Raw genomic sequence first — 16,949 nt, 5'->3', positions numbered from 1 at the left:
ATAGTTATCTTTGGATTTCTTTTCTCCCTTTATCCCTCGAAGTAGATGACCTTTGACAGGGTGTGGTCCTTTGGTTCTGACCACATGGTCAGGGACTACTTCCAAGTGCCATTTCTCAAACATAAGTGAAGGTTGGCGGGTTGTTTTTTCACAGAGGACATGATAGCCAAGCGTTACTCTGTCCACACATGTGTTCCCCAGAAGAAGTTTGGACCGTAGCCTGCACTGGGAAAATACTTTTATTTTTAAAGCTTGCCAGCACAAGAACATTGAGACTACAGTGTGGCACCATCCCACTCACCCCTGCCCAGTCCATTCAGTATATCAGTACTTGGTATGACATTAGGGGAGCAGAGGAAATGGGAATTGAGTAGAAATGTGGACAAGTTGATCACCAGACCAGACATTGCTTGCTTCAAACAACATACGGCCAACTCCTCCTTTCAGCTTGATGTTCCTGTTTTCGATTTTTAGTCCAAAAGCAACACTTAACCCAAATAAAAAATTGTTTGCCTTTGTCTGCACTACACACGTAAAGGATTAATGTATGTACTTGGAGCACTGCTTCTGCAATTCAGCTGCTGGCGGCAGTGGAACCACAGTTTGGAAATGTGGTCCACTGCACAAGAGCAAGGTTTCAAATTTCTACCCCTTAATATTTCAGATCAGGGTCTTTGAAAGCCTTATGCTAGGATTTTTATCAATGCCATTTACTATTGGGCTTTGGAGGGCATTCACATAACTTGGAAGGCAGGGTAAAACCAAACAGACATTTGTCTGATTTTTACAGATAGTCTGCAGACGTTAACTCAAGAACTGGCTGTTGACTGATTGTGTGTGTGTGTGTGTGTGTGTGTGTGTGTGTGTGTGTGTGTGTGTGTGTGTGTGTGTGTGTGTGTGTGTGTGTGTGTGTGTGTGTGTGTGTGTGTGTGTGTGTGTGTGTGTGTGTGTGTGTGTGTGTGTGTGTGTGTGTGTGTGTGTGTGTGTGTGTGTGTGTGTGTGTGAGAGAGAGAGATGAGCTTTGAATTGCTGACTCCCCAGCTTGCTGCAGCAACAGCGCCGGATGGCTGGTATATGTTTTTGCTCAGAGATTTGGCTGAGATCCACGCCTTGGCTCTGAATCAACTCAAACCTAACACCTGTCTGAGACAATGAGCAGATTGTTAGCTGCCTGTGTCATCAGGGTCATATTTGGAAGCCAAAGTAAAAGGGGATTCAAGAGAAGATTTTTAAGGTAGCTGGCAATACATTTTGAGGTAAACTTTGTAACACTGCATCATATTCAGCATGGAATTTGACATGAGGGAAGCTTGTTCTGACCTAGAAAACCATTGTGGTGTCCTCTGGGCACCATTGTTGAAGGGTCTGAACCTTGGCAGGCTTCCTTAAGTCCAGAAGTTGGTTCTTTGGCCGCTCACTACCGTAGCTTATTGACATGCACGAGAAGGTTGCCAAGTAGCAAAGCATTTCAGAGTTTTTCCTCTGCATATATGGCAGTCCAGGGTGTTTCTGGGAAATGTCACAAGTACAAGTTTGCCATGTGACCTGACCACAACACATTCAGGTTGTTGACTGTCAACCGCAGGATGTCTCCTTTGGGGAGTCTCCTCAAGTTACGCCTGACTTGTCTTCCATGCTGGTCAGGGAGTCAGGCATGATAGTGCCTGCGCCTCAGGCAATGGTTCTTTGCTGTTACTAAATAACCTTCTGGGTTTACCGCAGTCTCTCATTAAAATAGTGGGTGTTGTTAAATTACCTTTGAAAGAACTTTAACCACAAATTAAGATTAAAATATTTCTAATATTTCCTGGAAACTGCATCCAGGAGGACCAAAGATGCAAGAAGGAGATCAATTTGCTGGCCACACAGTCTATGAATGGACAATATTTGACTTGTAAGCAACCAGCTTCCCTTATTTCATGCACGCTCTGATAAGGGATGGTGTTGACCGGGCTCTCTGTCTATGTGTTCATGGTTATTTGTCTTCCTGGCAAATAGTCTAGTGCCTGGTGTAAAAATGAGAAAGTGAGGCACAGACGGGAGCCACTCAATTCATGTTAGGGGTTCGGAGATCAGAACATCTTGCTGCCACTCTCCATCCTTCTTCCCTCTGCAATCACTCAGTTCGTATATGATGTTCTCCCAAGTGGCTGTATGTTGGTTGGTCTACACGTGGTTATCCAGGCCAATCCAAGATCCAAATATTCTGCTGCAGAAAGTGCTGGCTGAGTTTCATGATTGGGTCTTTTGGTCTTTGGGTCTCTCACTCCAGAGATCCCATAATCTCACCATATTTGGGGCAAAAAGGTTCTACTTCACCCTAGATCACATGATCTGGGTAAGCTGAAAAGGCTGATAATTATCCAGGCTAATTCTAGAGAACAAGATACAGAAAACCCTTCCCTAGATGATGAAAAATAATTCGGGATGTTACTCCGGCAATGATATATCCCCAGGATATCACTCCACCTCTGGACATCCCCAGGATATCACTCCAGCTCTGGACATCTCCAGGATATCACTCCAGCTCTGGACATCCCCAGGATATCACTCCAGCTCTGGACATCTCCAGGATATCACACCAACTCTGGACATCTCCAGGATATCACTCCAGCTCTGGATATCCCCAGGATATCACTCCAGCTCTGGACATCCCCAGGATATCACTCCAGCTCTGGACATCTCCAGGATATCACTCCAGCTCTGGACATCCCCAGGATATCACTCCAGCCCTGGACATCCCCAGGATAACACTCCAGCCCTGGACATCCCCAGGATATCACTCCAGCCCTGGACATCCCCAGGATATCACTCCAGCTCTGGATATCCCCAGGATATCACTCCAGCTCTGGACATCTCCAGGATATCACTCCAGCTCTGGATATCCCCAGGATATCACTCCAGCTCTGGACATCCCCAGGATATCACTCCAGCTCTGGACATCCCCAGGATATCACTCCAGCTCTGGACATCTCCAGGATATCACTCCAGCTCTGGACATCCCCAGGATATCACTCCAGCTCTGGACATCTCCAGGATATCACTCCAGCTCTGGACATCCCCAGGATATCACTCCAGCTCTGGACATCTCCAGGATATCACTCCAGCTCTGGACATCTCCAGGATATCACTCCAGCTGTGAAAGCCTTGGATTCCTTCATCTTCTCACAGCTGATGCGTACTTCATCCAGAAATACTTGGACGGGGCATGGAGAGGAAAGGTTTAGAGGGATGTGGAGCAAATAGGACAAGCTCAGACAGTCTTCTTGGTTGCCATGGACCAGTTGGGCTGATAGGTCTGTTTCCATGCTGTTTGGCTCCAAGACTATAACTCCAAGTAGACCAAGGAAACCTGTGAGACTGTGTTCCCTTGACATGGTGAACTGTACCATCTTAGGAATTGGATTGAAAGTGTTGGCCCTGGGAACTGATAAAGCAACAGCTAATATTCTGAGCAATGATCCTAAGGGAAGTGAACTGAGGTAGGAATCCCAGAGGTTACCTTGACTTGTGTTAAATCCATGATATAAATCCCACTGTCCCCTAAACACTCTCCCCATCTTCATTCCCATTGTTGTCCTTTTTGTCCAAATAACCAATGTGCCAGAGGTTAATCCAATGGAAAGAGAAATGCTGTTCTCTCAAAACTGAAAAGAGAAAAGAAATGGAAGTACAGCCAGCACCGAATCATTGAGTTGATCAAATTACTGAATCACCATGGGATCCTTCAGTAAATGGGAAAGAGAGCCTGCTTTCATTTTGGTATCACTAACCACTCACCCTCTCTAACTGCACCCCACTGATTCTGGGGCAGTTTCATCATCATCAGTGTGTACCGTGTCGTATGACATGGGTGTTCATGGTCTCCATGGCCAATACTGTTCTTGGCAAATTTTTCTACAGAAGTGGTTTGCCATTGCCTTCTTCTGGGCAGTGCCTTTACAAGATGGGTGACCCCAGCCATTATCAATCCTCTTCAGAGATTGTCCGCCTGGCATCAGTGGTCGCATAACCAACACGTACAAACAAGCTGGATGAACTCAACAGGTCCAGCAGCATCCATTGAAATGAGCAGTCAACGTTTCGGGCCGAGACCCTTCGTCAGGACTGAGTCGTATAACCAGGACCTGTGATATGCACATCTGCTCCAATGGCTTCATGTGCCCCTGATTGGGGGCTAAGCAGGTACTACACCTGCAGGCTAGCAGAGGGAAGGCACCTTACACCTCCTTTGGTAGAGAGGTATCTCCACCCCAGCACCCCATGGGGCACCTTACATCCCTTATACCCAAAAGGCTTCCAGATATCAGCCCCTTTGATAATGAACTGTACAAAATACAGAGCCTCAACACACACAAAAAATGCTGGTGGAACGCAGCAGGCCAGGCCGCATCTATGGGGAGAAGCGCTGTCGACATTTCGGGCCGAGACCCTTCGTCAGGACAAAATACAGAGCCTGCTATTTCTCACCAGTCTGTTAAAGATTTTCCTCATTAGTCAGCTTTCAATATTCTTAACTTCATTTGACAAACAAACACAATCCAGTACCTACTTACAGGGTGACCCAACATGCCTGCGTTCAGGAATAAAGCTCTGATACGAAGGATCAGTGATAGACAGGCAGAAGTTCTAAAACAGTTCATGAAAATGTTTCTTTGAGTCTGTTCATTATTTACTGTCAGGATTTAGGTGTGGTATTCTGCTGAGTTTGCAAAGATTAAACACTGCCCCAGGCAGAGCTTTATCTCCATTTTGGCAACAAATGTTGTTTTGAAACTGGATGGTATTTTTGCTTGGACCAGTGTATACAGTACTTCGAAAGTACCAGGCCTCTTGGTTCTTAGTGCAGATATGAAATGTAAGGAACGTATAGAGTCTGACTGTGGCTGTCAGGAATCACAAAGCAGTCTAGAAAAAAGGACTTGACCTTTTTGTTGTGCTACACCTACATTGTGTAGAATACTAATGTCCAATTGGATCCTGAAAGGACAGAGAATCCGGTTTACACCCAGTGACATGAGTTGAAACAAAATCTGCATTGTTCCAGAAGGGATCAACTTGATTGAATTCCAACAGTTTGCTGCTCATCAATCCGAGAAGGACAGTGGTCCTCAAAGACACATTGCCCTCAGCAGAAAGATGTTGCAACACACTCTGGCTACCTAGGGAAGAGAGGGAATTGTTCCCTAAATTCACTCAAAAAGAATCCTTGTCAGTGAGATACATATTAGGAGAGAACATAGAATAATGCAACACAGTACAGGCCCTTCGGCCCACAATGTTGTGCCGACCTTTTAACCTATTCCAAGGTCAATCTGACCCTTTCCTCCCACATAGTCCCCAATTTTTCTTTCATCCATGTGCCTGTCTAAGAGACTCGTAAATGTCCCCAATATATCTGTAACACCACCACCCCAAGCAGTGTCTTCCATACAGTTACTACTCTTTGTTTTAAAAAAAACTACCCCGACAACCCGGTTTACTTTCCTGCAAAAACCTCAATGTTAAGCCCCTCATTTTGGCCATTGTGCACTGGCTGTCCACATTATCTATCCCTCTTATAATCTTGTAATCCTTTGTCAAGTCACCTCTCATCCTCTTTCACTCCAAAGAGAAAAACACTAGCGTCATAAGATATACTCTCCAATCTAGGCAGCATCCTAGCAGCATTCCTGTGAGGATTATTATATTCTCCCTGTGACCATGTGGGTTTCTTCTAAGTGCTCCAAGTTTCCTCCCATAGTCCAAAGATGTACCGGTTGCTAGGTTAGTTGGTCATTGTAAATTATCCTGTGATTAGGTTAGGGTTAAATCAGGAGTTGTTGGGCGGTGTGGCTCAAAGGGCCATAAGAGCCTATTCTGCACTGTATCTCAATAAATAAACTTATCTCTGCACCCTCTCTAAAAGCTCCTACATCCTTCCTGCAATGAGGTGACCAGAACTAAACGCAATACTCCAGCAGTGGCCTAACCAGAGTTTTAACGTCACCTCACCCTCTCTGAAAGCTCCTACATCCTTTCCTGCAATGAGGTGACCAGAACAAACGCAATACTCCAGCAGTGGCCTAACCAGAGTTTTAACGTCACCTCACCCTCTCTGAAAGCTCCTACATCCTTTCCTGCAATGAGGTGACCAGAACTAAACGCAATACTCCAGCAGTGGCCTAACCAGAGTTTTAACGTCACCTCACCCTCTCTGAAAGCTCCTACATCCTTTCCTGCAATGAGATGACCAGAACTAAACGCAATACTCCAGCAGTGGCCTAACCAGAGTTTTAACGTCATCTCACCCTCTCTGAAAGCTCCTACATCCTTCCTGCAATGAGGTGACCAGAACAAACGCAATACTCCAGCAGTGGCCTAACCAGAGTTTTAACGTCACCTCACCCTCTCTGAAAGCTCCTACATCCTTTCCTGCAATAAGGTGACCAGAACTAAACGCAATACTCCAGCAGTGGCCTAACCAGAGTTTTAACGTCATCTCACCCTCTCTGAAAGCTCCTACATCCTTCCTGCAATGAGGTGACCAGAACAAACGCAATACTCCAGCAGTGGCCTAACCAGAGTTTTAACGTCACCTCACCCTCTCTGAAAGCTCCTACATCCTTTCCTGCAATGAGGTGACCAGAACTAAACGCAATACTCCAGCAGTGGCCTAACCAGAGTTTTAACGTCACCTCACCCTCTCTGAAAGCTCCTACATCCTTTCCTGCAATGAGATGACCAGAACTAAACGCAATACTCCAGCAGTGGCCTAACCAGAGTTTTAACGTCATCTCACCCTCTCTGAAAGCTCCTACATCCTTCCTGCAATGAGGTGACCAGAACAAACGCAATACTCCAGCAGTGGCCTAACCAGAGTTTTAACGTCACCTCACCCTCTCTGAAAGCTCCTACATCCTTTCCTGCAATAAGGTGACCAGAACTAAACGCAATACTCCAGCAGTGGCCTAACCAGAGTTTTATAGAAGCTGCAACATCAGCTCATGGCTTTTGAACTCAATTGTCCAAGTAATGAAGGCCAACACACCATACACCTTCTTAACCACTCTAGTAACTTGCAGTGTGCTGAGAAACTTGGGGAGCAGCAGCACCACCATTAGAAGAACCCAACAGGAAGAGACTACATTTGTCTGCACTGGGGCATCTGAGTGGAGCAATGCGCACAGAAACACTATGTCCCTCTTATCTCAGTAACCAGAGGCCGCGAGTCATTCCGGGCAGCACTGTAGCGCAGCGATTAGCATAACCCTGTTACCGTGAAGTATCTCTAAATAAAATAGTAAATAAACACATTTCAGTAAGCAGATCAGGGACTGGTATATTTAAGTGATGTAACTAGTGTGCATTGTTCAGCAAGCAAAGATATGGAGGATTATAATGAGTCATCTAGGTGCTCTTGCCTCATTACCGTGGACTGCGTTAATGTTGAGGATGAGAGAGCGGGGCGAGCTGGACTGTGATTACAGTTCCATTAAAAAACGTTCTCTCTATTAGGGAGTGTCCGTGCATTCCATCCCATCGTCCTGCACTTTTCTTGTGTGACTTCCGCTAGTGACCTTCCTCATCCTCTGCTTCTCGTAGGAGAATGAGAGGCGATCTAATAGAGTTGTATAAAATCCTAGGGGGGCATAGTTCTGGTGATGCTTGCAATCAAACACTAAAGAGTATAGGTTTAAAGTGAGAGGGGAGACATTTAATAGGAACCTGAAGGGCAAATATTTCACATGGACGGTGGTCCTCGCAAGGAATGAGCTGCCGGAGGAAACAGTTGATACAGGTACATTAACAAAAGACAAATACAGAGAAAGGAAATGTTTACAGCAGGGGTTCCCAACCTGGGGTCCATGGAATAAAAAAGGTTGGGAACCTCTAGTTTAGAGGGATGTGGGCCAAATGTGCTCAAATAAGATGAGCTTAGTTGGTCTTCCCGGCCAGTAGGGAGCAGTTAGGCTGAGAAGCCGATTTCTGTGCTGATAGCTCATCAGCCTGCACCTCTGGACCTGCAGGTTGTGGCACCATGAGCAGCTCTTCCCCTGACTCCAGCAGCTGCCTTCGGAGAACCAGGCTACGCAGCATTCAGCTTTCTGCTCCTGCTGGGCGTCTTGGTGCTCAGCCCTCCCCTGGGTAGAGCCAGGCACCAGATTCAAAATGGAAAACAATGGAAGCTCTCTGCAGGTTGGGCAGCATCTGTGGAAAGAGGGGGGGGGGGGGAAACGTAATTGTTTCAGATCTGGAGTCTTTCTTGCCATTTTCAGATCCATGAGATTTCCTACTGTGATTCAAGCACTCCCATGGATCTCATATCAGCACCAAGCATCAACTTGGTGTGTGGATTCAGGGAGATCACACGATCCTTTCCCCAGAAAAGTACTGTCCACAGAAAACTTCCAGTGGATTGGTCTCTTTGAAAATGCATGTGTCCTGTCTGCTCCTCATTACAAAGTTCAAGTAAAGTTTTCCACTCCCTTAGTGAGTACTGTCCATGTAACGATGGGAAGTGTCAACTATGCCACCTATTCCCCATTGAAATCAAAGTATTTGAAATAATTTCTCCAGAAGCAGAGAGCCTTGGTGCTGTCACAGACAGAATAGGTTGTGCAGCACCACACACAAGTGCTGACAGAATTTGGCTCTGGGCTGGAAACATTGACTGTTTTCTCCCCTGTATTTCTGTAGCCAGAGGGTGGTGAATCTGTGAAATTTGTTGTGCAGGCCAAGTCACTGGGGTATATTCAAAGTGGAGGTTGATTACTTAGTAAAGGTGTCAAAGGTTACAGGGAGAAGGCAGGAGAATGGGATTTATAAATGGTGGAGCAAAGTCGATGGGCCGAATGGCCCGACTCTGCTCCTAAGTTTTATGGTTTGGAAATAATGCCACAATAAGCCCCCGAGTCTGTTTTGATGGTTGTTGTTATTTTCTCTCCAGCTGTCTCAACACCTTCTACCATTCTCTCTCTACAGATACCAGGCACGTCCAGCCCTCTCCGCCGTGGAGCTACGATCAGTCCTACCCTTACCTCGGGCAGATAACAACACCCTCCGTTCATCCTGCAACTCCCATATCCCCCGGCCGAGCAAGCGGCATGCCAACAATCACAGCCGAAATTTCCAGCCGGCTTTCAGGTGAGCCACAAGTCTTAAAAGTTTAGCCAGAAGTGACCTTTGAGGGAGAGAAAATGAGCTGCACTCGCGAAAGAGTTGGCCAAGCCTGCCCCCCTGAGCTGACTGCGGGTATTGCATTTAATGGGAATAATTGCGGGATAGCCCAGCAGATTAAAGTCTGCACTTATTTTTAAAACGTGGAGGTACCTGTAGCCTTCGGACCACTCTCACGAGCGGTTAATTATCATGATACGTACCTATTCTGATATTTATGTCGAACCCCATGACAGCGGACTAATACCTTACATACAAGATAAATAGGATCTAAAATAGACTGATACAGGAGACAAACTTCAATTTAACGAGAAGAGGAAAGGCTCTTTTTCTTATTTGCCGAACTAACATGACAACACGTTTGAAGTCTAACTTTCGATCATGCACTACTTTTTCGAATTATCACAGAGAGAACCAGACACATTATTTAATCTAACAATCTATTAAAAAAGACTGCAAGGAGACCCCAGTGTATAGAACTTCCTTGTCTTAGAAAATCTAGATTACCTGCAAGACTAACCGGGGAGCAAACAAGAGAAAATCTGCAGATGCTGGAAATCTGAGCAACACACAAAAAATGCTGGAGAAATTCAGCGGGCCAGGCAGCATCCTGAAGTACAGTCGACGTTTCGGGTCGACGCTGGCCTGTTGAGTTCCTCCGGCATTTTGTGTGCTAAACAGGGAACAGGTCACTTTGAGGGGAGACGCAGTGAGATGTGAACAGAGGTTACAGGAAAGTCACACTTGTGAGGACGCGGACTGGGTATCCCATCCGATATGTGAGAGCTGAGGCCAGGAGATAAAGGGACTGCTGTCCTTATTTAATTACCTATTCAAGCGTCAATGGGACTATCCGGGGATACTGTGCATCTTAGGTCCCAAGGTGGAATTTAAGCGAGACCCCGACTGTCTTAAAGATAAGTTTGCTGATGTGAACCTTTATCGGGGAATGTGCTGCCGAAGCACATTGTGCAGACAAAACCGGAGAGACGGAGGTGTCAGGGAGTATGTACATATCCCTATGGAGTGTGAGCTGGGGTCTGTACGGGGTGGTGCTGGAGAGCTGGTGCAGATTCCCATCCACACCGGTAATTGGATTATTATTGCCTCATGTACCGGTGTACGGTCAAAGCTTTCGGTTGCTTGCCGTCCAGACAGAACCTTCCATGCATAAGCACATCGAGGTGGGAGAGTGTGGGGAGGCAGAATTATTTTACATGGCCCCTCGCTCTTGGGCTAAGGACGAGTGAGGGAATTCCCCTGAACAGTGTGTCCCACCCGAAATAGTTTAGCAAGTCCCAGGCAGTAAAGTTATTGCAAAGTCGGTAACTTTAGTGAAGCGGAACGCCCACTGACGTTCCGGGGAGACGGCTGTACAGTCGCCACATAATGAGACAGGTTAGAAACAATAAGACACTCCCCCAGAAGAGAGTCGTTACCTCTATTTATCAAATATTGCACTCTTTGCAGACCACGGCGGTCTGCCTGATATTGCTGAGCTCGTCATAGTTTGGCTCGTCACCCTGTGTCTGCTTCCACAGTCTGATTACCCTCACAACACCGCCGCACCTTGTCTGGCAGACGTTGTCCTGACTTGTCACCGCTGTAATATATCCAGCTTGCAGCCAAGATATCCTCGATGTGGCGGATCGCTTTGATTTGAAAGGCGCTGAGTTTCTCTCTGACTCGCGGCTTCGGGCAAGCAGTAAAAGGGGAGGGGGGAATATAGATGTTGGAAATATAAAATAAAAATGTCGGAAACACTCAGCGGGTCAGGCAGCATCTGTGATAAGAGAAACAGAGGTAATGCTTCAAGGCTGAGGAAACAGAAGTGTCTCGGGCACCCTAAGGCATTCGGTAATACACACAAAATGCTGGAGGAATTTGGATGTTTCGGGCCGAAACCCCGCATCGGGTCTCCAAAGTATAGGCTGTTTGGTTCCCTCCACAGGCGCAGTCTGAGATGTTGAGTACCTCCATCATTTTGTGTGTGTGTTGCTCGAGATTTCTAGCATCTGCAGAATCTCGTGTGTCTGAGACATTCAGTCTTTTGAGCACAAGGGTGACCCCTAGTGCCAGTTGGAGGAATAGAAAGCGAGCGAATGGAGTGAACCGGACTGGCTTGTCATTAGTGCGGGTAGCCGATGCGAACAAGTCAAGTCCCCAAGATGGACAACGACAAATGAAATTCATGTACGTTAGTCTCCATTATGTTGTAATGTAGGTTACCATAGGTTAGAAGGACGATAGCGTAGGTTACAGCGACCTCAGTGCAAGTTACAACTCCATGTTGTAGAATAACCTCAGCAGGGGTTACAACACCGTCGCTGTAGGTCAAGGTCAAAGTCGAGTTTATTCTCATGCGCACAAGTACGCGTACGCACAGGTGAAATGAATAAACCTACGAGCAGCAACATGACAGGCATTTAGAAACAAGTAAGCAACATAACAAGAAAAAACCTGAACTATAAATTATACCTAGTTTGTAAAAAAAAACAATTAAACAAAAACTAGCAACCTGATTCACTACCTCAATTAAGTTTATAATAATCTCAATGTAGGTTACAACAGCTGTTATAGAATTGCCCAGAGTTTGTATTTAGCGTAAAATTCTCACTCTCTCTCTCTCTCACACACACACACACACACAAAGCCTTCTAAATGCGATCATCTTTCTAAAATTTGCATCTTCAGCAAAGAAGTGGTTATGTTCATTCCCAAACATGGCAAATCTGCAAAGTGAGTCAACCGCTTTAGTCACCGGGCGGATTGTGCAAGAGCAGCGTGGACACAGTCCGCATTGTTAACTCCGTGTAGACTGAGGGAAAGTTCCTGAGGCAAAACACAAGCAGCCAAACCAACATCACCGATGTATGTTCACTGGGCAGACGATGAGTAATCAACGTTCGCACTGGAATACAGTCTGTGGTTGACAATTGCCTCGCTGTACAGTGTAGACGGCCCAGATAGATGGGGTCACCTTGTGGAAGAAGGAAGTGGTTTCACGTGTTTGCCATCGACTGGCCACAAATCCCATCACAACCACAACAAATCCTGATTATGCTTGGTCTGGCAGCAGGATAAATGACCACGAAACCTTTTTGATCCTGGCAGATCAACCGGGAGTTCATTACCATCCCGAACTGGTGTGTCCGAGACACCTAACAGAGACTGCATGATACTGGGAACTGTTATCATGCTCGCCGGGACTCGACCTGAATTTAATGTCAAGGCACCTTGGCAGTCGCCTTCCGTGGCGCTCTCTCCAGATTTAAGGTGTCCCATCTATTCCTCTGCCCGCTTTGGTCAGCTCTTGTTACCGGCCTCAACTTCCTGTTATGTGGTGTGCCTCGTATTCTGTTTGACACAGCTGTCCCGAGGCCATTCAGAGGTTTTTATTTGCTACATTTCTAATGCTTTATAAGTACACACTGTCATTGTTAGGATGTCAGGTAGGGGATTCCTTAGTAGTGTATATAAAAAGATGCCTTCTCATTATTGTTACTGACGCCACACAATCCAATATCTTTGGTTTGTCTTCTCGCCCCTTATCTGACAAAAGCGAAGAGGAAATTTCTTCAGGCCACGCATTTGCGAATTGCAGAAACTATTTCAAATTCGAGCTCCTGTCCTGTACAAGGACGGTGAGGGAACCGGACAACGAAAGACAGACTCATCACACATCAGCGGAGGGTGGGGATGGGAGAGAGGGAGAACGAATTTGCAAAAGACACATTGAGAGACAACTTCATTGTAGTGCAAGAGATGGCTCGTAGTGTTTCCTTGCTGAGGTAGGGTTACAAACACGAGAAAACCTGCCAATGCTGGAAATCCAGGGTCGGGCCTGTGCAGATTTGTTCAATAACCTGATGATTGCGGGAAAGTCGCTGTTCCTGAACTTGGCGGGGCGGGACTTCAGGTTTCAGATGATCGGAGAAAAGAGGGTCCGTCCCACATGCTGGGGATCCATGCTACCTTCCGTCAGTGGTGGGGAAGGCTGTGCCTGTGATGTATTGGGTAGCGACCACTACTCCCTGCAGCCTCTTGCGTTCTTCTGCGTCGGGATTGCTGTACCAACCCATGGTACAACCAGTCAGGATACTTTTAACATCGTTTATTGAACAATCTGCAGACATGTGCAGCATGACAGTTTGGTGTACAAAGTATTTGTTCCATTTGAGGTGGATTCGGAGCAGAAGTTAGTCTCCGCTCTCTGCCAGGACATTGAGAAAGTAAAACAAAACGACTTTTGTTTTTTTAGTTATGGAGATATACAGCAGGAAAACAGACCCTTCGGCCCAATCCCTCCATGCCGACCAGTCTGCCCATCCGTGCTAGTCCCATTTGCCTTTGTTTGCCCTAAATCGCTCCAAACCATTCCCTTCCATCTATCTGTCCAAATATCTTCAAAATGTGTAATTGTACTTGCCACTAACGACCTCCAGCGGTACGATGCATATAAGCAACACCCTCTTTTCACTACAACGTGGCCGTCGGGCCTTCTTTAACAATTTCCTCCCCCTCACCTTAAATCTGTGCCCTCTCCTTTTAATCTCCCTACCCCAAGGAAAAAAAAGACCTTCCACGTCACTTACACTCTTCATGTTTCTGTAAACCTCTGTGAGTTCACCCTTCCGTCTCTCCATGTAAACTGTCCCAGAGTATCCAGTCTCTCCTTATAACTCCAGTAACGCCACTCCCCCGCCGTGGCAACATCCTTGTCAATTTCCCCCCGAGCCTTCTGCAGCTTAATCACATCCTTCCTATAACCAAGCGACCAGAACTGCCAACTACAACAGTAACGTGACATCCCAATCTTTATACTTAATGCCCGACCGAAGGCCAGCATGCACTATCTAACCGGTCTTTGATAGAAGTTATTTCTTTCGTTGTTATTCATTATTTTCCAACTGAATTAAACCCCCAAACGTTGAGCACTTTGGGGAGAAGTTGCCTGTTGTGTGTTGAATGTTAGTTACCTGGCTAACTGGATCCGTATTCTCTTGCAGGAGCCTCCGATCTCACCGCATTTGGGGACCCAAGAATGGGAATCGACCGCCAATTCTCGGCTCTCCCCTCTCTCTCGGATAGCCGCTTCGCGGACCCCCGGATGCACTACCCGGGAGCTTTCGCGTACACGCCCACGCCAGTGACCAGCGGCATCGGAATCGGCATGTCAGCTATGACAACTGCAGCGCGCTACACCTACCTGCCTCCCCCTTACCCCGGTTCTGCCCAGGGGCAGGCGGGACCATTCCAAACTAGCTCCTCTCCATACCATCTGTACTACGGCACCTCTACTGGCTCCTACCAGTTCTCCATGATGGCCGGCGGAGAGCGGTCGCCGCCCCGCATCCTCCCCGCCTGCACTAATGCGTCCACGGGATCGAGCCTCCTCAACCCAAACCTACCCAGCCAGAGCGACGTGGTGGACGCAGATGGAAGCCACAGCAACTCCCCGACAAACATCAGCACCGCTGGGAGACTGGAAGAAGCCGTGTGGAGACCATATTAACTGAAACAAAGCACCTCAGCTGACCAACCCACCTTCGCCGAAATCCCCAATGGATCTGGGGACACAGCAAGAACTTTGATCGTGAAAAGGACATCATTGTGTTTGCTTGGTTACCCTAAACGATTTTGTCCTCTTTTTTTCCGGTTCTCCCAAACTGTTTCGAGTTTACTGGCAAAACATCTTTTTGTCGTGCACCTTATCATAAAGCAAATGTTTCGATTCCTATTCGCCTTTAGATTTGGCGCCGAGGAAATCAATTGAGACCTTTGTGTACAAGCCGAAAGGAATTTCCCAACATACCCTTTTGCTGCTGTCTGTCCTTCTTTGGTCATAGTTTCTACAGTGCAGCCAGTGACGGAAGCAGTATGGAGATATTGATAGAAAATAATTTTTTGAGAGAAAAAATAAAGAACACTGACTGAAATCACTTCAGCGGCCGAACTGGAGCAAATCTGAATTGTGGCAAGTTTCTGCTTCACACCCTAACGTCAGTTAGTGTCTTTTTTTCTCTCTACTAGCATGACACATTGGGACAGAGGGCCGCTGCTTGGCATAGACCAAGAGCACTAACATTTAACGTGTATTTTTGTATGTTTTCCAACTATCATTTTAAATTAAATGTTGACTACTTCCCACTGAAAGCCCGGCCAGGTGGAGGCAGCACCGGCCTTCTCCGCCTCTTCAACGCCTCCAGTGGTTTCAGAGAGCAGGATTCGACTGTCCTGCAGAGATTGAGACGCACGAAACACCTTGGCATCTTTGATGCACGCGGCGAAGATCACACGCACATTTTACATACGGTTACCTGTTTGATACAGAGCAGGCTTACCAAAGCGATATCACGAGGAGAGGGGATGGATAGAGAGCCTCGAAGCCAACACAGATCTGGGCGGAGTTGGCAGTAAGCATGTTGGTACCAAATGTGGAGGCTCCGACCTTGCCGCATCTCCCGGCGGTTACATCAGTGACCTTCCATTCATCCTCACGCAAAGATTTGAACTGAGTTTTTTGTTTTCCGGACGTGCAACCAATGCCGGTGGAGTCGAGTAAATACCATTTCCAGATGGTCCCGGGTTGAATAACAGTTGACCTGCAGACGTATATATGAAAGGGGAAAAGATGGACAGATAACACTGCAAATTTAAACAGTTCCGGGCGTGTCCAGCACCCGGCGAAATCTCGGGGCCATGCACATTCTACCCAGTTACCAGAGCCTACTTCCAAAAAAAAGATGTCGTGGCTTTTATAGTTATTGGTTAAATGTTATTTAATTTGCTTCGTGAGTATTGTTTCATTTGCTGGTCAACAGAGAAAGATGATGGCAAAGCGGGACTTTAAATTGGTGTTTCAAAGAATGGAACATGATTGGAAAGGGAAGGTGTAGGGCTGCTGGCAGCAATCTAGCTGGATTTGTTATTTAATGCTCGTGTTTTCAAGAATTCGTCGTTTATTCTTTAAAAACAAGATATAAGGTTCTCCTGCGTCTATTTGCTACCTTATAAAATCAAGATATGTCAGCTGTCTTAAACATGTGTTCAGTGTGTTGACGTAAGACTGGATCATTTACGCAATTCTAATGAACTATAAATATCAGTTTCTTGAGTCAAGCCTATTATTGTACCTATATTTGTAAATAAGCAAGAGTTTTTTTAAAGAAATCTTCCAGCTCCTCATGGCTAGTATGTGTACAAACATCACTCTGCTCCTCACCGCTTTCAGATATCTCATTTTGGTCAAAGAATTTTCAATGGCATTTGCAAAACTCTAGTTTTTCTTTTTTTTTTCGAGCTTAGGTGTTGTAGGTAGAATCACATGCGTTAAGATAGCTCTTCCTGTTCACCGCAATCCAACTCTTGGGCGCCTTTTCTTCCAGCACAGCAGATGACTACAGCGGGGAATGATACCCAGAGCGGCTGGACTGCTGCAGGTTCTCTGAGGAACGTTATTGTCATCCATACTCTTTGTACCAAAGTTTGTTGAACGATTTCATAGTTCTGTGGCTGGCTAATAAATTAGTTTGTTGGACAAGTATTGACTTGCATCTGTTTTATTATCTGCAGTGCTCACACAAAATACCAGAGGAACTCAGCTGGTCGGGCAGCATTATGGAGAGGATTAAACTGTCAATGTTTTGGGCCGAGACCCTTCATCCAGGACTAGAAATGAAGGGGGAAGAAGCCAAAATAAGAAGGTGGGGGGGAGGGGAAAGTGTATGAGCTGGCAGGTGATAGGCTTGACGAGGTGAATGGGAAGGTGGGTACATGAGGAAGTGGGG

At 46.4% G+C, this 16,949-nt stretch overlaps 1 protein-coding gene across 2 annotated transcripts in view; it reads left to right on the top strand.

Annotated features, from left to right (window-relative positions):
• The window catches only part of LOC140727559 (runt-related transcription factor 1-like), a 219,819-nt gene extending 203,114 nt beyond the window's left edge, over positions 1-16,705 (top strand). For both annotated transcript variants that reach the window (XM_073045041.1, XM_073045040.1), the window contains 2 exons: positions 8,965-9,126; positions 14,169-16,705. In XM_073045041.1, the coding sequence (XP_072901142.1) occupies positions 8,965-9,126; positions 14,169-14,674 (668 nt within the window). In that variant the 3' untranslated portion in view covers positions 14,675-16,705. The remainder of the gene's footprint in view (positions 1-8,964; positions 9,127-14,168) is intronic.
• The last annotated feature ends 244 nt before the right edge of the window (positions 16,706-16,949 follow it).

Source organism: Hemitrygon akajei, chromosome 5, assembly GCF_048418815.1.
Source record: "Hemitrygon akajei chromosome 5, sHemAka1.3, whole genome shotgun sequence".
NCBI classification, from domain to species: Eukaryota; Metazoa; Chordata; class Chondrichthyes; order Myliobatiformes; family Dasyatidae; genus Hemitrygon; species Hemitrygon akajei.
This window is presented reverse-complemented; position numbering and strand designations above follow the sequence as displayed.